At 37.1% G+C, this 23,521-nt stretch overlaps 1 protein-coding gene across 1 annotated transcript; it reads left to right on the top strand.

The window, feature by feature from the left end:
• Nucleotides 1-5: 5 nt before the first annotated feature.
• Nucleotides 6-23,521, top strand: Smp_180400 (serine/threonine kinase; the record flags this gene model as incomplete). The annotated part of the gene is made up of 9 exons (XM_018793510.1): nt 6-33; nt 6,100-6,405; nt 7,682-7,947; nt 10,961-11,195; nt 15,798-15,890; nt 18,974-19,131; nt 21,549-21,893; nt 22,014-22,378; nt 23,461-23,521. The coding sequence occupies exons 2-9, from the start codon at nt 6,183-6,185 to the stop codon at nt 23,519-23,521; spliced, it is 1,746 nt and encodes a 581-aa protein (XP_018647136.1). The 5' UTR covers nt 6-33; nt 6,100-6,182.

Here is a 23,521-nt window from a genome sequence, read left to right as displayed (position 1 = left end):
AGGATGTAAGCAAACTGTTTTACTAAAGAGCGGGTAGGTTGATTTTGCACCTTATCGGGTATTTGTTGATTTAGCGTTTTGTGGGGATTGTTTTTACTAAGTTCTATGGGCAAGTCTGGGTGGTCCTCTTCATCTTTTGTACTGTATTTGTGGTTATTATGGCAGCGATACTCATGGTGTGTGCCTTATCTTTCGGTGTAATTATTTGGTTCCTTAAATGGCGAATTTCCGTAGGCGTAAAGTATCTTTATAATCTTTCTCTGTATCACATTAGCTTATCATAACCGTATTCTAATCCAGGTTGCTTTGAAGTGGTCGTTATTCACAACACCTTTCTCTGGAAATGTTTCAGTTTTGGTAACTGGCTCAGTCGTAATCACTCTTTATTTTCCTTTGAATTTTAAACTTCAATTTCACTCCATAACTTCCACAGACTCACCCACTCCTTTCAGACCATGTTCCTTCTCTTTGACTGAATCCAACTCTTGTGATTCATCTTTCTGACTTCATTTCCTCGCGTTCATTTAGTTTATCAACTTGAGCTGTGGTACATGTGTATCAGACTATGCAGATTAGGACTAAATAGTATTTCTGCCCATACATTATCCGGGTTCTCTGGATACATTTTACTGAATATTACTCCAGTTTACATCTCGGAAGTGAAAGCTATTTGTGGTTAGTTTTTCAGTACTGTTTCCTCGTTCTTGATGAAAAGTGTGACATTTTTCTGTCTCTATAACCTCGCATATAATCGTGTTTGAATACACACTAGCTTTCATTTTGTGTAGTTTACGAGTGACTTGATGCCTCTTCCTAGTTATAGTATTGATTTTAAAAATGCCAAATATATTTAGGCACTCAATCCACGCAAAATGTGGTATATTATACTACCGTTTTCAGTAGATTAGCAACAGAGTTGTGTCTGTTTTTTCGCCACAATAGCGATTCCCTATTTTTTGGTTCGTTTTAGGTGTTTTGACTTGAATTAGTAAATGAAATGGATCATGTATCGTTTGATTTGTTAGCAATGTAATAATGAGAGGATAATTTTATTATTCTACAAGGAATCAGCGTCCTTTGTTTACTTGAACTGAGACGTTGGTGTGGATATATTATTTATTGGGGTTTCAATCCCGTCCCAAATACCTTGGTTTAGGGGATCAATTACCACCATTATTCTGCTCAGTGTGTCTTAAATCTAAGTGCCTAGACACGGACTTAGCAAACAAGCCACATTAGTTATTGATGTACGAGGAAGTCACAATGTTTAATAGATTCCTAATCTGGGTTTTCTCAGTAAAAGTTTACTGGAATATGAATAACTTTTTGTTTGTGCTGTGGGTAATACTCATCCACCTTCAGCCTCAGCATCTATCTCAGTCTATTACTTAAGTGTGTATGTAATGGCTGGTGCTGTGCCAAGCCCACACAGGCTATTCTAGCTCCTGGACAAAACAATTTATTCATTCTTCTCAAGCCACATTTCCACCTTGCCACTTATCCGATTATTAACTTGACTTTTTATATGATCCTATGTGTTGATTACTTACCCTATTTATCGTATGTCTGTAACTTAATTTTGACTAATCACAAGTATCGACTTACTCTGCCAGGGAAGTCCTACTCACTGCCTTCTCGCATCACGGGTGTTGTTTACGAAATTGAGAGGACGAAAAGCGAATGTCTGGAGCCTCAACTGGGTTGGTGGACACGGAAAGTTCACCTAGGGGAGTTTGAAAACCCTGATTCCAAACCAATAATGCACATAGGCTGGCTCCAGTATCCTGAAGGAACAAATGGAGTATGAATCAATCGTTGGTGACCGGCTACCATGGGACTGCATCTCCTTACGATGCTCCACTGTCTTGTGGATCAGATCTTTAGGTCAAAGACTCCGGGTGTGGCCCCCTAAGAAAACCACCTGTTTCAGTTTGGGCACTTGGACAGTATCACAGCCCTGACACAAATCAAATGAGATTTGTGCGGCGCATATGTATCTGGTGCTTCCTTGTACCAATTTTTGTGTTTAAATAATAAATAATAATACACTTGATTAAATCGAGTTGGCTCACTCTCTCCGCTGCGCATCATTTCGTTTCTCTTCGCTTTCCTCTTTTTACCACTTCTTATTCTGAGTCTGTCTGTATAAACGAATGCCTAGAATGAATTTCTCCAAAACCACTCGTGTTTGACTTCTTTTTTACCACCGTCACATAAACGGGGTTAGCCTAGGTAATATACGGAGTTAAAGGGGAGATTCGCGTCCATATTATCTTCGTCCGATAAAACCGGAGTCAGATACTAGGCACAATATACATATCATTTCTTCAGTGTATTGATTTTTTGGATCCTTATAGTAATCTGCTGGGACCTAGTTTACTGTTAGCAATGAAGATTACTGATGTTGGTTTGTTCTCTGAGCTGGATGGTTTGGTCTGCACGACCAAACCATCCAGCTCAGAGAACAAAACTCCATCAAAATAATCCCACCTGAGCTACAAATCTTCTCCACCATGAAGATTACTACTGGCTATTTTTCCTGTGTAACTTAATCTGTTGTGCATTTACCGGCCTTCATTTTCGTTATTAGATGGAACCTTCACTATTTAACTTAGCCATGTTAATAGGTATAGACTACCTGGTTGGGGACTTTGTGACTATTGTTACTAATGTAGGTGTTATTACCAAGGTTTGACTTGATAGTTCCAAATAAGTTAAACATCAGGTAGATTGTTATGAATAATTGTAACCAATCGTCAGACTTTAAATGATATGGCTCAAAATCGCTTGCAGTGGCACAGGTGCATCCATTCTTTGTCTTCCTTCAAATTCTAAAATTTCGGATTCCTCATAACGTTTTTTGTTTTCATCTCAATTTATATTTTCTTTTCGAATCACATCTTCGACGCCTAATCTTTTCTATTATCACTGATACTATTATTTCCTCTACCATTCTGGGATTTGACCTGACATCTCTCTGTGCTAATGGGTTGTGGAAACTTGAACCGATGTACATACGTACAGGTTCTACGTTGTGACTGACTGAACCTCACCATTGTCCTTTTCTGAAATCGAGTTCAGGGTATCTCATAATCTTGAAATAATTGAATAATATATGTTCACGTGGTTCAAACTAATGTAACCAAAAGCGTGGTCTAAGGAATTTAGGTAAAATGTACTTATAGAAAGCATGTTATGTTAATTATCTGAAACTTCAGTAATATTTTATTATTAAAATTAACCAGTAAAACCGTCTTTCCTGTGAAACTCTACTAGTACTACTCCACTAAACCTGGTTTACGTTCCTCTTCAATATTATTTGATTCGAAGGACGTAATTCCAAGCAATTAAAAGTTAGACATCATAAGTAAGATAAATTAACAACTTGAAGAAATGCCATATTGGACGAAGTAGATATACTTTTTGTCTAACTAATCATTAGTTAGCTGTCAAAAGCTGCAATATACCTTTAGCCAGATGATCTCACAACTGATAATGAGTTTGTTAGACAGCCGACGGAGTTGATTTATTATATTTCTATTTGAGTAGAATCGATAAATATTCTTCTCCGTCTCTTTGTCATTCATAGGTAAACAACAAGAGTCGAAACTCAAGTTTCCCCACTTAATTTTAACATAAGGGTAGGACTAGTCGAGGATCGTCTATTGAATGGTGTACCTGAATAGCCCATTAACATCTTAAAAGCTTTATATACAAATGCCTCAGGCAGAGTGAGGGCACACAAATACCTCTCTCCAATGTTTCATTCAAGCAGTACGGTTAGGTAGGGTTGCCCAATCTCGCTATTCCCCTTCAAATATGGCGTCAATAACGTTCTTGAGACGGCTCTGATGGATGTAAGTAATTATGGTGTGGATCTATTACCTGGAGACTTTTCGACCTTGAGTATGCGGATGATATTGACTTATTGCTCAACGATACCCAAGTACTTTTCACCTAAGTTCAAAGTACTTTTACAAAAATGGTAGGACCCTGTACCTGCACTCACTCTTGGTAGTGAGCAAATAGAAGTAATCGGGTTCATATATCTGGGCAGCTGTGTAAGTGCTGGTGGTGGCGTGAGTGATGAGATCAATTTACATACAGTGAAAGTTAGAGTGCTTTATTCCAATTTGGGTCATCTTTAGCGTCTTCTTGATGTTGGTCTGGCCTTAAAAGGTCGGACGTACAACGCTTTGGTAAGAACAGTCTTGTTGTACGCTTGTAAAACCTGGCCTCTTCGAGTCGAACATGTTAAGTGGCTCTTTGTGTTCGATCATCATCGTCTTCGAAGGATTGCTGACATCCAATGGTAACACCGTGTTAGCAATGCGAAGGTTCTAAAACATGTACTCGGATACAGTGACGATAATTCGATTGGAGTTACCATCTTGAAACACCTACTTCTGTGTCTTGGATATGTACTACAAACGTCGTCCCAGCGAATTCCACATCTTGCATTATTTGCTGACTCAGACTGGTTGGAAAAATCGAAGAAATGATCAGCTTTTGTCGTGGTATGAAAAAAAGCCGTACGGGAATGCTTTCTTCTGGTCCTTCACGACTCCCTTGTTGGGGTCTGACAGATAGTGCAACACAGTGGCCTGGGACGTTATCCGACATAGCTCAGAATAGAAGCCAGTGGCGATCCTACTGTAACTTTATTTTTCTTTCTTCATAAAAGTGAGTGTAAATTTTTTAGCTGAAAGGATTCTTTCTGTTCGTATTTTTCTTAACTAAACTGTTTCTTCCATTATTATTATTGTTGTTTTTCACTCACTAATTCATTTTTGTCTTTTTTATTAATGTAATCACCTTCCTTTCTCTATCTCCTCACCATCTCATTTTCATTGTATGAGGATTTTCGGTGTCCTTTTTTACCAGTGTTTATGTTTTTAAATAAAGTCTGAGCCATACTGCCTAGGTTTTCCAACATTCGCTGAGATACAGGTAGGTTCGGGTGACAAGTCCCGGGTGAGATGATATGCTCGTCCTGGGTTCCGCTCCTAGCTATAATTCAGACCTAGAAGTTTGTAATGAAAAGGTAATGTCAATACATCCGCATAGGATGGACGTTTGTTATAACTTGTGACCACCTGGATGCCCTGTTAATGTTTGACGTAATAATACCGCCAATTAGAGAGCAGTGAATTATCGATCAGACCAATGACACAAAACCCGTACTAGCAGTCTAGAGTACTTGTCAGCCCTGCTTTCTGCCTATCCCAGCCAGTTAAGTCCAGAACACCAATCTCAGCCCCTGCAATATGAATCATTATTCTCAAACGTACTGGGTTTATATACCAAACAGACAGACCACGTCGTACCATAAAATAGAAAATAACATTTGTACAAGATTCAACTAAATGTGGCTGTGAATAAGGGGAACAGTAATTAATAGACTGGGCATAATTCAAGAGTGGTAAATCACATAATAATGGTTTATAGTTCAAAATAAAGCTCATAATAAGGGGGACATGAATATGAATAGTTTAGTTATTTAGCAATTATACGATAAAAATTATGGGCATAGTATTGGTTCATGAATGGATTCCAAAGTTACTATTCACTGTTCTTATTGGGACATAACAACGTTTGCTAATAGAGGCTGATCAACTGTAATTCCAAGTATTAACAACAGGGAAATACACCTCCCAATAAGTTATATTCTATTTATTTTCATATCAGTCATATGAATATACTGACTACAGCTAGCTCATCTAACGGAAAGAATTACCTAAGATACTAGACTTGCTTCAAATAAGATATTTCGTCTTATTTTTTGCTATTATAGTGGAGTAAAACATTATTGATTTGCAGGAAGTAACGATAGAAATAAGGAGTAATTCTATTAAGATGTGACACCGAAAATAATCCGGTGGTTGCATACTCTTATGGATCATAGAACTATCTAGACTTAATTTTTACTGGAGAACTGCTTATTTGCTGGTGATTTTTCGATCCTACTCGTTACCAACTTTTTTAATGCCTTTTTTCAAGTATTCTTGTGGGTTAATTCCTCCTTTCTCCAAGTTAACCAACTGTCTAAATCTTTGCGATCATTTGAATAATTCTAAATTCATCTTCTTACCATTTTAGTTTTCTATTTGTGTGTGTTAAAAATATGACCAACCAGTTGTTATTCAAATGCACGGGATCTGCATTTTGATTCTAAGAGTGGAATGTTAACACAGCAAACCAACCAGACCTCTACTAGTAACCGAGGTCATCGAGGGTCTGGTACAACTTCTCAGAAAAAAGAAGAACGTCAACATTCAGGAAAGCAGAATAATATGCAACAAGATGCACCACGTTCTTCACGGGAAGGAAATACACTGCTGGTCGGTCCAAATTTCCGTGTTGGAAAGAAAATTGGTTGTGGGAACTTTGGGGAACTTCGTCTTGGTTAGTACCTTATTCTTCCCATTTATCTAAGATATTAATCCCTGCTGTACATAATTTGTGTATTTGTATTTGACAAAGGAAAGTCTCAATTCCAATCAACGTATTTTAAGTAGGTACTCTAACCGAATGGTTCATGTCATGGCAAGACATACGATTTATCTTAGTTTAGTTTTTGGACTGTTATGTGTATCCTTGCCCCGTAGTGCAGTTATTTACTCGATATACTGCAGAAATGAACTGGGTTTTTTTGCGTTGTAGATGTGACAAGCAAAAATTATTCTTATCAGTATGTGGTCAACTAGAGTTCGGGTGGGAAAAACCAATTTGTTGTTGAGTGCAAAATTACACAGTCGCTTAGTAAAATATGAGAATCATACATCATCAGTTGTCTTTTACATATTTCATTATTCCTCTAATTCTGTTGCTATTTTGGTTGCTCTCCGATTTCATTTCTGTTCTCCAATCCAGTCTTCTGCTGCCAGACATTCTACTTTCGATTAAGGTTACATACTACTTATACCTGTCAACATAAGTAGCATGTACCACACATGAAAATAACCAATTAAAAATTGACTATAACATGTGTAGATCTTTATTCATTTGGTCTATTCATATAAAATCCGATATTTTTTGCATTGTCTATTTGTAATAGTTCTATAACACTACTATCACATACTAATTCATATGACTGCGTAAGAGGAGAAAGGCATGCCGAGGAATTTACTTTAGTAATTCATGTTCTATTTGATGATGTAACTTTATTAGTCTTAGCGATTGTTAAGTACGCTTTAACTTCGTTTACACTTCATTCCTGTGTATATTCTGTAAAAGGATTGAATGCACTTCTGTTTGTGAAAGTGTAACTGTAGTGAACAAGGATATCAATTGGGACAATCAAATGTATTTTAATGCAACGTTACAGAATATCTTGGTAAAATGTGAGAACCATACTGTAAATTCTTTATTTGCAAATGTCAATCAATTATCTCAGACTTCACTGTTACTTCGTTTTCACACCAATCGTTTTCAGTTCTCATTCTGTTCTTTTCGATCTCCTTAACCTTCTGCCACTAGTTATTTCACTTCTGATTAGTGGGTGATGCATACTACTTATATCTGTCGACATCAGTAGCACACCACATAACTACAAGTGGTCCTAATAGAAAATATTACAGTAGCATTCTTTGAAAAAAAGATTTTTAACGATGTCTATTTAAAGTTTGTTAGTAATTGTTATTTTCATTTTTAACGTTTTTGTTCGAAACTTTTGTTGTAGGCCGTAATTTGTATACTAATGAATATGTTGCCATTAAACTTGAACCAATGAAAACTCGTGCTCCTCAATTGCATTTAGAGTATCGATTTTATCGTATACTTCTAAGTGGTGGTGTTGTTGGATTTCCAATGGTTTATTATTTTGGACCAGTAGGCCGACATAATGCGCTTGTAATGGAATTACTTGGTCCATCTTTAGAAGATCTATTTGAATCATGTAAACGTCAGTTCTCTTTGAAAACTGTACTGATGATTGCAATCCAACTGGTATGTTTTTCCATTTGATTGTTTTAGAATTTATTTATACATAGATTGTCTTGTCATTTCTAAAAAGTACGAAATAAAATTGTAGCTCAAGATTTAGAAGAATACAAAGAGTAATGTATCTGCCCTACTGGCCGAATGTAAGCCATGTCATTAGTTATCTCCAATCGCTTATTTCGGTGTTTGCATCATTATTAACAAAACCTGGATTTATCAAAATGACTTGATCCAACAGTCAATGACTTTATAACCTTACTCCATTTCTTAGTCAACATTCAGATTTTTGTCATCGAGTCACTAGTTCCAACCTTTCTGTAACTATTAAATATATGGTTTAATGGTTAGAACACAACCTTCAACCTGTCGATTTCATGTTCGAATCCTTATCCGCATGATTTTCTTTGCAAACATAGTAGTGTCCTTAGCCACCACACAAATAGTCTAACTGTAAATCAGTAATTACTGACTTCATGAACTGTTTCCATTTCCTAGTTTTATCACCGGTTTTTTTCTAGCTTACTTATTTGCTAGTCATATTGGCTCATGTGGATTTGTGGCGGCCAATCACATATATAACATGTGTCCTGTACAACTCGGTTAATAAAGATTGATTGGAGTTAGACATAAACACCATAGGATGCCGGCTCAGTGGTCTATTGGTTAAATGATCTGGCGCGAGACTGGTAGGTCCTGGGTTCTAATTTCGCGAGGCGAGGTCGTGAATGCGCAATGCTGAGGAGTCCCACAATAGGACGAAACAGCCGTCCAGTGCTTCCAGGTTTTCCCTGGTGGTCTAGCTTCAATTGACTCACGCCTTCAACTATGTAAATAAAGATTTGTCTTCCGATCGACCGTGGTTGGAGAAACTGGCTAACATTTCTAACGTTATGGTTATATTTTATAATTATATTAATCGTTCTAAGTGTTATTTTTCTTTTCATCTTAATGTGTGTTTCAAATACTCATTTTCACATGCTACTTAGAAGTATAACAATTTGAACTATTTAATTAGCATGAATTCATTTTCATTTTTTGTTGAAAGTTTACTTTCGGATTCAATGAGTCTATTATCTGAAAATAGATGGGTAAAAGGATCAGTCATGTAAGTAAGCTGTTTCCACGTCTAACCACAAATAATCCACAACTATTGAAGTCTGGGGCTAGTAGTGAAGTCTAAGACGCGCATTTCTTCCTATCTGCAACTCCTCAGTTTCATTGAATCATGAATTTAGCATAATCACTCATTGTCTGTTCTCAAAATCATTGTATTAAGTTTCACCAAACCAGGATATGGTATTAAACTATGAAGTCGTTAACTGTTGCTCACAGCCATGTTGATCAGTTCAGATTATCCTGTCAGAGTCCACATTACTATAAACCACGAGTAATGATTAAAGACTTTAAATGACAGAATTCAGAATGGTTTACAATGGTACAAATCCATTCGCTCCTTATCATTCTCTTAATCTGAAATCCCAATATTCCTCCTTACATACTTTTCCACTGGAACCATATTCCCAATGTTTTAGTATTTCATTGGTATTATTGCTACTACATTACTTCGATCTTTTATTTTTACCATTTATCGTATTATTTTCATCTCGTCGTTATGTTAATCTGGTATGATAGCTAGGACCTATTTACAATTGTGCTAGACTTCGTAGTAACCAGACTGACCAATTCACTGACAGTCTTTAAGTTTCATTGAGTGGATGTATATGAAATACTGTACACCTTCTAAAATGTTATACACTAAATTTGGCAAAAAAATAATAAAATTATGATTTAGGGGGTTTTCTGTGGAAATTTTTAATAATTTTTATATATAGTTGAAATTATGAGTCAATTAAAGCTAGACCACTGTGGAAAACCTGGAAGTACTGGACGGCCGTTTCTTCCTATTGTGGGTCTCCCCAGTGGTAGTGCGCATCCACGATCCCTCCTCGCGAGATTCGAACCCATGACCTATCAGTCTCGAGCCAGAGCACTTGACCGATAGACCACTGAACCGGAATCCAACGGTGTGAATGTCTAACTTCAACTAATCCACGAAGTTGAGCAACCATTTCACCAATGTCTTCAGTGAGTTAATATCTCACAACAGACCTGGTTGAACTCCACTGGTTACTGTATCTCACTAGAACTGCAGGTAATACCTCATGGAGTCAGTCACTAGTGAGCATATGATATGATTTAATTATACGTAGTTTTTTTTATTTCCAGGAAACCAGTCTTGTTTGGCATTTAAGTTGCTTTATAATTATATTCACAATGGTAATTTATGTATTTGTCTATATGGATATAATCTAGTGAAAATAACTTTAGTTTTATTTATTACTCAATTGGTCCTATTTCCTATTCTTTTATTTTCTTTTCTTTTTGTGGTTATTATTGTTTTTCTTTTTTTTTTGCCCCCAAATACCCTGGTACGACCGAGAGTGGGGAAAGTCAGCTCTCCCTCTCGAAATGCTCTCACATGGCCACGCGTATATAGCCTCTTCCAGGGAAGTCCTACTCACTGCCTTCTCGTGGAGGGGGGTGTTTACGGAATTGAGAGAACGAAAAGCGAATGTCCGGCGCTTTAACCGGGTTCTTGGACACAGAAACTCCACCTAGAGGGGTTGGAGAACCCTGATTCCAAATCATTGGTGCACATGAGCTGGCTTCAGTATCCTGAGGGAACAAATGGTGTATGAATCAATAGTTGGTCACCGGCTACCATGGGACTGCATCTCCTTACAATGCTCCACTGTCTTGTGGATCAGATCTTTAGGTCAGATGCTCCGGGTGTTGCCTCCTAAGAAAACCACCTGCTTCAGTTTGAGCACCCGGACAATATCAAAGCCCTCACACAAATGAAATGAGATTTGTGTGGCGCATATGTATCTGGTGCTCCTTTGTACCAATATTTGTGTATTTACTTCGACGTATTGACTATGTACATTCTTCTCTTTTCTCTTTATAGTTATTATTATTGTTTTTCTTTCTTTTTCTTTCTTTTTAAAAACTCATTTAGCTTCGACGTATTGAATATGTACATTCAAAGCATTTAATTTATCGTGATGTTAAACCAGAAAATTTTCTTATTGGACGTCAATATTATAATAGACATCGTACTATTTATATAATTGATTTTGGTTTAGCTAAAGAATATATTGATCCAGAAACTCAAAAACACATTCCTTATCGTGAACATAAAAGTCTTACTGGTACTGCCCGATATATGAGTATTAATACACATTTAGGCAAAGGTAACATTATTATTGTTCATATTATTCTTGACAATCTTAATTAATGAATTAATTAATTATATGTATTGTATTATAATACTTAAATACTTTAAGAGTTTTTAATATTATTTGGCAATATTTGGTTGATTAACTGATTTCCAAAAAAAGTCAGCGACAATATAGGACCAGACATATATATATATATATATGCATCGATTCAAGTTGCTATACCTTATTTACACTATGGTGTTTATTTATTTATTTAAACACATACGTATTGGTACAAAGGAGCACCAGATATATATGCTCCACACAAAATAATGAGAATGGGGGGAGAAAGGGAGAAGATGCGTATACATAAGGAAGAAAACAGAATGAAAAAAAGAAGAGTAGTGATGGCGGAACTGAAATGTACAACCAGAAGGACTCTCTCAGTTAAGAAGGTTATAATCACTCTTTATGAAGAAAGTAAAAGAAGGCTACAGCAGGCTCGCCACTGGCTTACATTCTGAGCCATATCTGATAACGTCTCTAGCCACTGTGTTGCACCATCTCTCGGACTCCAGCCAGGGAGTCGTGAAGGACCAACAGAAGCTAGTCCTTTGCAGCTTTCTTTCATGCCACGATACCATATCATACACTGACCACCTCTCCGCTTTTTCCAACCAGTCCCAGAATCGGCAAATAATGCACGATGTGGAATTCTCTGATACGACATTCGTAGAACATGTCCAAGCCACCGAAGTCGGTGTTTCAAGATGGTGACACCAATTGAATTATTGTCTCTGCGCCCGAACACACGATACCGAACCTCTGCATTACTAACATGGTGTTGCCACTGGATGTCAGCAATCCTTCGGAGACAGCGATGATCGAACACAGAGAGTTGTCTAACATCCTCAACTTGGAGAGGCCAGGTTTCACAAGCATAGAGCAAAACTGCTCTCATCGACGCGTTTTACATCTGACTTTTTACAGCCAGACTAACATCACGAAGACGCCAAAGGTGGCCCAGATTGGCATAAGCCGCTCTGGCTTTCATTATACGTGCATCGATCTCATCACTCACGCCACCACCAGCACTTATTTAGCTACCTAGATACACGAACTTCTCAACTACTTCAATCTGCTCACCATCTAGGGTGAGTACAGGATTAGAATCCTGCCACTCTGGAATCCTGCACTATGGTGTGGTCTACTTATATCCATAAAAGTAGTATATGGTGATGGTCGGGCATTGAATGTATTTCATCAGTAGAAGATCGATAAAGAGAGAATGGGAACGGCATGCAATTGGTACGAAAATGCATGAACAATTATAGTCGGAGACTATGGATGGATATTTGCAGAAGGAACAGTCAAGATTGAAACAATCGATTGTAATTTTGCAAATTAACTGTTTACTGTATGGTTATCAGAATTTAGTGAGATAGTCTGTAATTTGTGCTTGAATACATTCGATTGTCCACACTCGTGTTCTTCTTCACTACAGCACAATAAGATAAACAGCAAATTCATAAAAGCAGTTACTTCAGTGGTATTAATATGTAAAACAAAGAAGATTGGATATAAGGATATGATACAGGGAGAAAGAATTAATTCATAGAAAGGTATAAAGTGCTCTTTGTCTCACGATTTGAGGGAAGACAAAGGGTGTGTACACCTACACCATTGTGATCGATTCTGAGCCATGTCATCTAGAATCTCCAACCATTGGTTACGATAGTCGCGCGGACCCCAACCATGTAGTCTGCATCTGCCAACATGGCTCAGATCAGAAGTTAGTGACTTCAAGGACTTATGCCACGTTTTGGTTTGGCCGACTTTAACTTTCCTCCATTCATCTCCAACATTAGTCAGTATTGTGCACCATGGTAGTCGGTGGTGGACCAACCGTCTCAGTCGATGAAGATTCACAATCTCATCAACTGATTTACCACCAATCCCTAATACCTTGGCGTCTAACCTCACTGTTACTTACCCGGTGATCCCAGCAGAGACAAGCAATATTTCTAAGACATATGTCTCATGGGAGTCAGTGACCAACAATTGGTTCATACCCCATTTGTTCCCTCAGGATACTGGAGCCCATGTAAACCATTTATTTGGAATCAGGGTTTTCCAACTCCCCTAGATGAACTTTCCGTGTCAACCAATCAGGTCAAAGCACCGGACATTCGCTTTTCATCCCCTCAATTTTGTAATTAACACCCGTGATGCGAGAAGGCAGTGAGTAGGACTTCCCTGACAGAGGCTATATACGCGTGGGCATGTGAGAGCATTTCGAGAGGGCGGGCCCTCCCCACTCTCGGCCGTACCAGGGCATTTGGATGCATTATGCTTGTGACTCATTCTATTCGGTATGTGATTTTATTCATAATTATACCATCTCAACTGGTAGGTAAACTATCACGATGATATGTAATGGTTTTATTGTAGAATTTAGAATTACGTTTCTTTGAATGGATTGTTTATTTAGAGAATGCACATATATTTCTTGTCAGTTAACAGAATTTTAAAACTCTTTCCAATGGGCTATTCTGAATGAATAAAAGTAGTTTAAAAGAAAAGTCTAAAATATTTGGATAGTGTCAACGTTTCATTCTCCTAATAAATTATTGTAAATATTCTCATCCATTATGTAATATGTTCGAGATATAAGATTAGCCCTATTAAAGTAGGTAAACATTCTCAAAGGTTATCCATGGATTATAGTCTCACCTAATTTTATTTTATATCTTGGAGTTATGGACTTATGATTAGTTGTGAAACATTTTCCAAATTGTTTTTTATGTAACAGTTGTTAGGGAATCCGGGGCACGCATTTTGTCCTATTTGGGAGTCGTTAGCTAGATGTGTCTGCATTCTAGAGTTGATGTTCACTTCGGGACTTGAAACCTAGTAATAGTGCTTAAACCAATTTGCTCCATTAGAGTGAAGGTTTGCTGTGGCATTCAGTTCGGTGCTTAATTTAGAAATTGTAGCTGTTTCGTACTAAGCTTTTTTTAAAATTGTCCTGTGAAAGATTTTCCTTTAGATTTAATTCCAGTTATATGTTTGGTTGCTTCAAGGTTTGGAATTAAACTTTGTATAAAAACGTAATATAACTGAATTGTTATTATGCAGTTACTCTAGTGATAATGACATAATATGAAGTTATGTTCCATTTAAGTCTTGAATAAACTATAAATTTATTGGCTCGACTCTTCTTGAAGTATATCGTATGTACTTAATCATTTTTACTTCCACTGCTGACACTGTTCCCTGTGGGTGCCCCTTCCAGCTCTCTTGGGTTAATGAAACCTATTGGCTTTTCTGGAAACATCCATTGGTTATAACATGGCATAACTACTGGGGTGCAATAGTTGTTTCTATCTTACGGTTTCTTGGCTTTATTTCTTGCCCGATAATTGCCGACCATTTGTACACTGTATAACAATGATAATTTCTTTATGTGCTGGAATGACGTTTTTTTACTGTCTTCGAATTGGCATTGATGTCCATTGTTATGATCTGATTCGTTTAGCTTATTTGTTTCAGTCTTTTGAGTTGCATCTGCCATTTGAGACGTTCGGTTCTGTTTATAGGTCGTTTGTATGTAAAGTCATAACTACCCTTTTATCCTATAGGTTTTGAACTCATTGAGCGCACATTTGCATCTGATAACATTTGTTTTTGTTTGACTTGAAGTGTAATCATTTTTTGTTGTGACTATCCATTTTCTTTGTGGTTCCAAATATTCCGTTACACCTTTCGTTTATGCATTTGTATATTTGCTCTCCTTTTCCAATTATCTTCAGTTCCCATTCATCTTATGTATTGAGTTTTGTTTTGGACGAGTTTTTTTGTCAACCAATTAAGAGAAATTTTCATAGTTGAAAGCGTGAATCAATCAAAACTAGACCACCATGGAAAACCTGGAAGCACTGGACAGCCGTTTCGTCCTATTATGGGACTCCTCATCAGTGCGCATCCACGATCCCACACTTGCGAGCTTCGAACCCAGGAGCTACCAGTCTCGTGCCAGAGCACTTAACCGATAGACCACTGAGCCAGCATCCGACGGTGGTCTAGCTTCAATTGACTCACACTTTCAACTATGAAAATACTAAAATCTCCACAAAGCCCCTTCTGATGATAATAATAATAATAATTAAGAGGAAGTTGCTCCTTGAGTGACACCATGTTTTTTTTATCACTGATGCTGTTACTACTTCTACTACTCTGGTATTTGTTTTGATAATTTCATCTTACTGTTTTAATATAGTATGATGACCCGAACCAAATGTGCCAAGTTTCACATTGCACATAACTGACTGACTAGTATTACACACACTTGTTAATTTAATTTTGGTAATAAAACTCAGTATGGTCACCTTAGATTCATAGAATCGGATCCAATTTGGTTACACTAACCTGGCATAATATTTGTCAGTTGATATTATTATTATTATTATCGATATTCAATGAGCGATCAATCATTACTACTAATCATCATTGTATAAGTGTAACCTTATTTCATTTTATTGTTTGCTTTTTTTCCAGAGCAATCTCGGCGTGATGATTTAGAGGCCTTAGGTCATATGTTTTTATATTTTCTACGTGGTAGTTTACCTTGGCAAGGTTTAAAAGCTGAAAATCTACGTGAACGTTATCAAAAAATTGGTGATACAAAACGTGCAACTCCTATTGATGTCTTATGTCATGGTTACCCTGGTAAAAATATTTTATAAGATGTTTCCTTTTTTCGTGTGTGTGTGTGTGTGTACGGTCTTTCCATGTTGAAATGATGTAATTAATAGAATATATTATATTGTATAGTTTTATTACTTACTTACTTACTTACTTACTCCTGTTACTCCCAATGGAGCATAGGACGCCGACCAGCTTTCTCCAACACACTCTGTCCTGGGTTTTCATTTTTCTAGTTCTATCCAATTTTTGTTCATTCTTCTTATTTCTGTCTCCATTTCGCGGCGTAATGCGTTCTTTGGTCTTCTTCTTTTCCTTTGGCCTTCAGGATTCCATGTGAGGGCTTGTCTTGTGACTCAGGTGGGTGATTTCCTCAATATGTGTCCTGTCCGCTTCCAACATATATTTAATATGTATAATAGAGTTCAATGTTTATGATTAATTTTTAAATTATTTCCGTAAGATGATTATGTAATAATGATGTAGGTCTACATTTATCTATATTCAAAGCTGCTTGATATTTCAAAGGATTTTTGTGTTAAATATCTCTTGTTTTGATGTATAGTACTGGAGTGATTTCTTGACAAGAAGTGTAAAATACATCGGTTCAAATAGTTCTAAATGAGGGAAAAATATAATAGTTCAATTTTCAACATCGTCATTATCTCCGTAAGACTACTGATCCTTAATGAGAACATCATGTAGATCATATTGAGATCGTGTATTGTGTCTTTTGACATAATGAAGATCTAGATTGTATAAGTTTTATCATGCTGAAATACCAGTTCTGGTATGATATCATCTTGTTACCTGCGTCGTGTGAGTTGTTTATTGATATTGAGACTGGTTGAATAAGTTGAAGGGTGGTGGTTAGTCCATGACGTTTTGCTGTAGGTTGACTGAGACCTTAAGGATTATGTGGCTGAGGGCTTTGCGACAGACATATATCATAAACATAGAACCTGTCATTAAATATGTATTGGCTCAAGCTGTGAACAACAGTTAACGACTTCATGGTTTATTTTCATATCTTTATTTGGCCGTTATCTAACTTAGTTCACAGCATAACTGAATGGTTGGTTCTGAAGTGATTTACAGAGACAAATTTTTTCTGATATTTTATGTTAGTCTACAATAAAATTTCTTCATCATGATATCTTTCTGTGTCTAACATGGAGTTCATACGAAAGTAGTATTTATTTATTTAAACACATAAATATTGGTACAAAGGGGGCACCAGATACATATGCGCCACACAAATCTCATTTGATTTGTGTGAGGGCTGTGATACTGCCCAGGTGCCCAGACCTAAGCAGGTGGTTTTCTTAGGAGGTCTTCAACCTTCAACCCAAGTTTCACTATATTGACCTCCGTTGATAGCATCCATACACGTTGAATAATGATTAGCACCAATGGTTCTTACTGGTATGAAATCAGTGAATATTTATTTTTGCCCCCAAATGCCTTGGTACATCTGAGGATGAGGAGATTCCTCTCTTCCTCTCGAAACGCTCTCACACGGCCACGCGTATATAGCCACTGACAGGGAAGTCTTACTCATTGCCTACTTGAGAAGAGACTGCCGTTCATGAAATTGAAAGGACGAAAAGCTAATGTTCTGCGCCTTAAATGGGATGTTAAATATGGAGTATTCATCTAGGGAAGTTGGGAAACCCCTATTCCAAACCAATGATGCATATGAGCATTAGGATCCTGATGGAAGAAACGGAGTATGAACCAATTATTGGTCACTGGCCACCATGTGACTGCATCTTCTGTCGTTACTCCCATGCCTTGTGAATTAAACCTTTAGATCAGAGACCCAGGGACTAACCCTCTAAGAAAACCACCTGCTTCGGTTTGGGCGCTCGAGTAGTATTCCAGCTCTCACACAAATCGAATGATGAAGTGTGGCATCTATATATATATATATATATATATATATATATATATATATATATATATATATATATATGGTGCCTCCTTGTATCAATGTTTATGTGTTTAAATAATAATAATTGGTTGCGATAATTGAGAGCACCCTAACCAGATATAATACATCTACCAATATGGTTCGAAACAATATTCCAGTGACTCCATGAACTGACACTGCCTCCTGGTTTAATCACCTTTAGCTTAATTCTAGTCTAGTTTTACACCAGCTCGACTGTCGCATGGAGGTTGGCGATTGTTTTGCATACATAAAACATGTCTTAACTACCTCAACCAATGAAGATTCATTTTAGACGTGTAATGTGGTGATTATACTGACAATGATAAGCTTTGGTAAAGAAGAAACATGATTTTAATGACTACCTATCCGCTTAGATTGTTTTATTTTATATAATGCTGCTTAGTCTTAGTCCAATGTTGATTCAACTATGCCATTGTCTAGAAAACAATCAAATCGTTTAGTTCTGTGTATGCAACATCTTTCTAAAATCTTTCTAAATCAAAAATCTTCACCTCAGTTGTACCAGGAAATTCGGGGGTTGTAAACCAAGATTTTTATATAAAGACTAGTTGTAGTATTGTCTTGTTGAACATTGACTTACTAGTCATAGGACTTGTCTATTAACGATTTATCGATTGCTAGTTCGAACCTCACCTCACATACGTTGGTTTAGGCATCTGAGTAATGTCAGAAGGCCTTACACAATTAACTTACTTACTTACGTCTGTTACTCCCAATGGAGCATAAGCCGCCGACCAGCATTCTCCAGCACACTCTGTCCTGGGCCTTCCTTTCTAGTTCTATTCAGTTTTTGTTCATTCTTCTCATATCTGTCTCCATTATTCGACGTGATGTGTTCTTTGGTATTCCTCTTCTCCTCTTGTCTTGAGGATCCCATGTGAGGGCTTGTCTTGTGACTCAGGTGGGTGATTTCCTCAAAGTGTATCCTATTCACACAATTAAAGTTTGACTCAAATCAGAATATATAAACCTTTATTTTCAAATAAATGTACATCATTCATGGTGCTGTCCAGTTAATGATGATGTAGTTGAGACCAGGTTGAAAGTGACGACCCAATCGTTGAAATCCATGCGCTTTCATCGCTTATTTTCATATCAAAACTGCCATTTTTTTCTTCATGTTTTTCTTTAGAAATGGCTACCTATTTACGATATGTTCGAAGTTTAGATTTTTTCGAAGAACCCAACTATGAATATTTACGTTGGGGATTTACGGATTTAATGCAAAGAAAAGGTTGGGAATGTGATTGGGAATTCGATTGGTGCAGTCGACCGTTACCTGGATCTAAAGTAAACTATATATATAAATATATATATATATATATATATATATATATATATATAACCATGTAACTGTCGCTGGTTAATTGTATATTGAATATCAGGATTGATCAGTCACTGAGTAGTGACCAATGTTAAGTTTGTCTGGTCGGATTCGATCAAGCTAGTTGTAATGTAGCCACAAACCTGAGTGGCTTGATACAATATCCACTATTTTGAAATGTTAGTTGATTAAAAGTACTGGACAGGAGATTATGGATCTAGGTTTGGTGCTAGCTGGCGCCCGTCAGCATAGCGTATCTACAATCTTGAGGGAGTTTATGTTCCTTGTGAGATTCGAAATATTGTCACCCAGCTTCGCAGTTTGAGACGTTACCACTAAGCTGTTCTGTTTACAAATACACTGCCGCCAACCACTTACTTTTAGAAAGTACCTATAAACGACTATTTCGTTTCAGATGAATGACTTGCACTAAACCGGCTAACTCATAGTTCATTTCATCCAGTGAATATCATCATCTTCAATAGGGATTAGAGAATTTTGATACGTATGTATCAATTGTAATTGAAAAGGGTTATTGTATCTACTAAAATTGCTAATAATAAGTCAGAATTACATTCTGTAGATGCCATGATTGAATTATTTTGTGTATAGATTATTCATACCATCAAACTACTTGAATTAAAAATAGAGATAAGGTTAAGACTTAAACTTATTGTCGGTAACTTTACTACCTAATTGAAATTCTTTAAAATTAGTTTGACTGTCAAGTTTTCCGGATGAACCGATGAGAGTTTGGGTCACTGGCTGACGACGATATACATTGGGTGCCATCTATGACAAGTGCGAAATTCCCTTGTACCCATCATCATAGCACAAGTATTGTCACACAGCAATTCGCTTTGTATGACTTAGTGAATATGGAACTTGACCTTAGATCTTCGAAAGCATATGAAGTTGCAAGTTTTTATATCATAGATATCTTTAAAGCACTCATCATGCTTGACCAAACAACCAGAAAAGTAACGCTCAATTTTAGGTTTAATGTCTTAGGTATAAATTGGTTATTCTATTTATTAGGCAGGACAATTTTCATCAACTGAATTTGTTGGGATATTGTTACTCATACCTCCTCAAACTAGCGAAATTGTCCATCATAGGAGAAGTAGGTTGGAAGACGGTTGAGGTCACATCATATTGAGACATATTATTAGTTCATAGAATCACTAACTATTGGACGTGAATGTATGAGGATGTTCAGACTACTTAGTTGAGACTAACAGGCCTCAGGTCTACTTACGTCTTACCTCATATTTACAATTAAAAGACTACTTTCCCACTAGTTTTCAGGGATATATAACAAAATTGAAATCACGGACTAGTCCTAGTTAGACTATAAAAACCTGGAAGCATTGGAAGGTTCTTTAGGAGCGCGCACTCACGACCTTTAGTCTTGTGCATAAACGCTTGACCTTTAGAAGACAGCTGACTAATCTCGATAGGCAGCTTCTGGAGTTCTAGTAACAAGCCATGACTAGTGCAACTCAACCATATCGAGTATCCGACAGTCATCCTCCACAGTCAGTGAATCAAGGTTAAGCAACATCGTGAATTCATTGAAGTTACAAAATAACACTGATGGATACCGACCGATTCAGTGGTGTAGAGTATGAGTGTTTGCGTATAAGACCGAAGGTTGTAGGTTTAATTCTCAGATGTGTGGTCGTAGTTATGCATTACTGAGGAGTGCCATACTTGGATGGAACGGCCATGCAGTGCTCCCACATTTTCGAAAGAGGTCTAGCTAAAATTGGTTGGTGATTTAAATCGGTACGATTTTACAATCTCCATAAGTCCCCATATACTGATAATATTATTCCCCCTTTAAACCATCTCAAATACAACCTGTCGCGTTATGTTTCTTATATGCACTCACGTTATAAATTTTTAACTACAATCACCTAACTTAATAAACACTGATAAAAAACTCGTCAGCTGGATGTACCCGCATCTCTGAGTTAATGTTCACTCTGGGACTCGAACCCAGTACCCTCGCTCCTGGATTCCACTGCTAGCCACTATCTATCTTTGCTTACCATGCTTGTGAATTAAGGCTATATCGAGGCAATACGCACAGTATGCACATATGCCAATTAGAGACTGACCAGTTACAGTCCTAACACATTGATGGGAAGATTCAAACAAACAATACTAAGTGAACTGATAAAAGACATTCTTATTTCACAAAGACTTTAGTTTGTATCATTAATTTGCTTTATGAGTTTCTGTCTTCATCGAAATTCGATTATAAATATAATAATGAGGGTCATTTGCTGGATGGTCTTAAACATATCTTGAAGTTTTCTCACTCTTTAGTGGTGTATTATTTACTATTATTGTTATTCATTTTCTCTATGGGTTTTAGCCTCCAGGATCTACACATACATCTGGAGGACAGGCAGTAAATCCACCCTTAACAAACGTTCCTACTGGGAATGCTAGTTGTATGAATAATGGTGTACAAAACACATCTGGACTCACTTCTCCTACTCATCATCCAGTGAATGGTAATCAACAAAGTCCTGGTGTTAATGGTGGGCATCATGCAATGGGATTAACCGGAACACCTTTATTAGATCCTGGCACATCTCATTGGCCACCTACTGGACAATCAAATAATGTACCTAGTTATATCAATGAAGATGGCGGTACATCACCAAATGAAATAAGATATAAAGTTGACGAATATTTACCTTCCTATTTTGGTCAGGTTAGTTTATACATATATATTAAGATTTACATTAAAATGTTTTTAATTTTGTATACTTCTAAAGTGTACATCATTCATCAAATTTTTCATTTTGTATACATTCATCTAATTTTTTATTAGCAAACAACAAATCAAACTATTATGCATGCCGGTCTTCTTGGTGCTAATAAAATTGGTTCACCTAATGACGGTATTGTAGATGATGTTGGACCTACTGGTGTCGGAGGCGTTGGTGCTGGTGTTGCTATGCCCACTTCAAACTCTAGTGGTTTACCGTATGGTCCCGGCGGTGCTGTATCCGGTACAAATGCTGGCGGCACACATATTCGGAATGTAACCGGTTTATATAGTGGTGGTGGTCCAGAAGAAAGTATGGCTCGAGAAATTGATGATAATTTAGGTATGGGAGTTGGCATGGCGACAACAGAATCATCACCTGAAAATGCAGTTGGCGTTGAACAAGATGATATACAAAGCCAATCAGGGTAAGTTCGCAATTTTTTTGTTCTTGAGAAAAAGAGGACCTCATAATTTAGAAAAAATCTTTAGTTCAAAAACACTTAAAATCTAAGAATATTAATCTCTATATTGATGACTTACACAGTTTGTGTGTATGTGCCAAAATAAATATGCATCACACAAACCACTGAATTTGTGTGGACTAGTATCCTATTGGGATGCGAAAAGCGAAGCCGGTGGTTTTTCTCAGGAGGCCACTTCCTGAGCCTTTGATCTAGAGGTCTAATCCACTAGACAGTGAAGCGACGTTGTGAGATCACATGATGGCGGGTGATCAAGATTAGGTAAGTACTCCATTTGTTTCTTCAGGATTCTGGTATGCAATGTGCAGCATTGGTTTAGAATAAGGGTTTCCGACTTCCCTAGATGGATACACCATGTTCACCAACCTGGTTAAAGCTCCGGACATTCACTTTTTGTCCTCTCAATTTCGTGAACAGCAGCCCCTTCTCGAGAAAGCAGTGAGTAGGACATGCTTGTCAGTGGCTGTATATGTGTGACCATATGAGATCATTTGGAGAAGGAGAGCGGAATTTCCTCACCCTATTTTTCTCCAGCTCATTTAGAGGAAGGTCACTAACTAATTTTAGCTAGACCTCTTTCGAAAATGTGGGAACACTGCATGGCCGTTCCATCCAAGTATGGCACTCCTCAGTAATGCATAACTACGACCACACATCTGAGAATTAAACCTACAACCTTCGGTCTTATACGCAAACACTCATACTCTACACCACTGAATCGGTCGGTATCCATCAGTGTTATTTTGTAACTTCAATGAATTCACGATGTTGCTTAACCTTGATTCCCTGACTGTGGAGGATGATTGTCGGATACTCGATATGTTTGATCTGCAGTAGTCATAGCTTCTCACTAGAACTCCAGAAGTTGACTTTTGAAGTTAGTCACTATTGAGCACATGATAATTGTTATTATTGTTATTAATTTGTTTTCCTCTTATTATTGTTGTTATATTCTTTCTCTGTGTACGTGATATTATTTTCAATGAAAGCATTATTTTTTCTATTTTGAAAAAAAATGTTTGTAGATGTTGTGGCTGCTTTGGTCAACGGTCGAAAGATCGACGTCTTCGATCTCAGTTTATCTAG

Source organism: Schistosoma mansoni (genome assembly GCF_000237925.1).
Source record: "Schistosoma mansoni, WGS project CABG00000000 data, supercontig 0201, strain Puerto Rico, whole genome shotgun sequence".
In the NCBI taxonomy this organism is placed as follows: Eukaryota; Metazoa; Platyhelminthes; class Trematoda; order Strigeidida; family Schistosomatidae; genus Schistosoma; species Schistosoma mansoni.
This window is presented reverse-complemented; position numbering and strand designations above follow the sequence as displayed.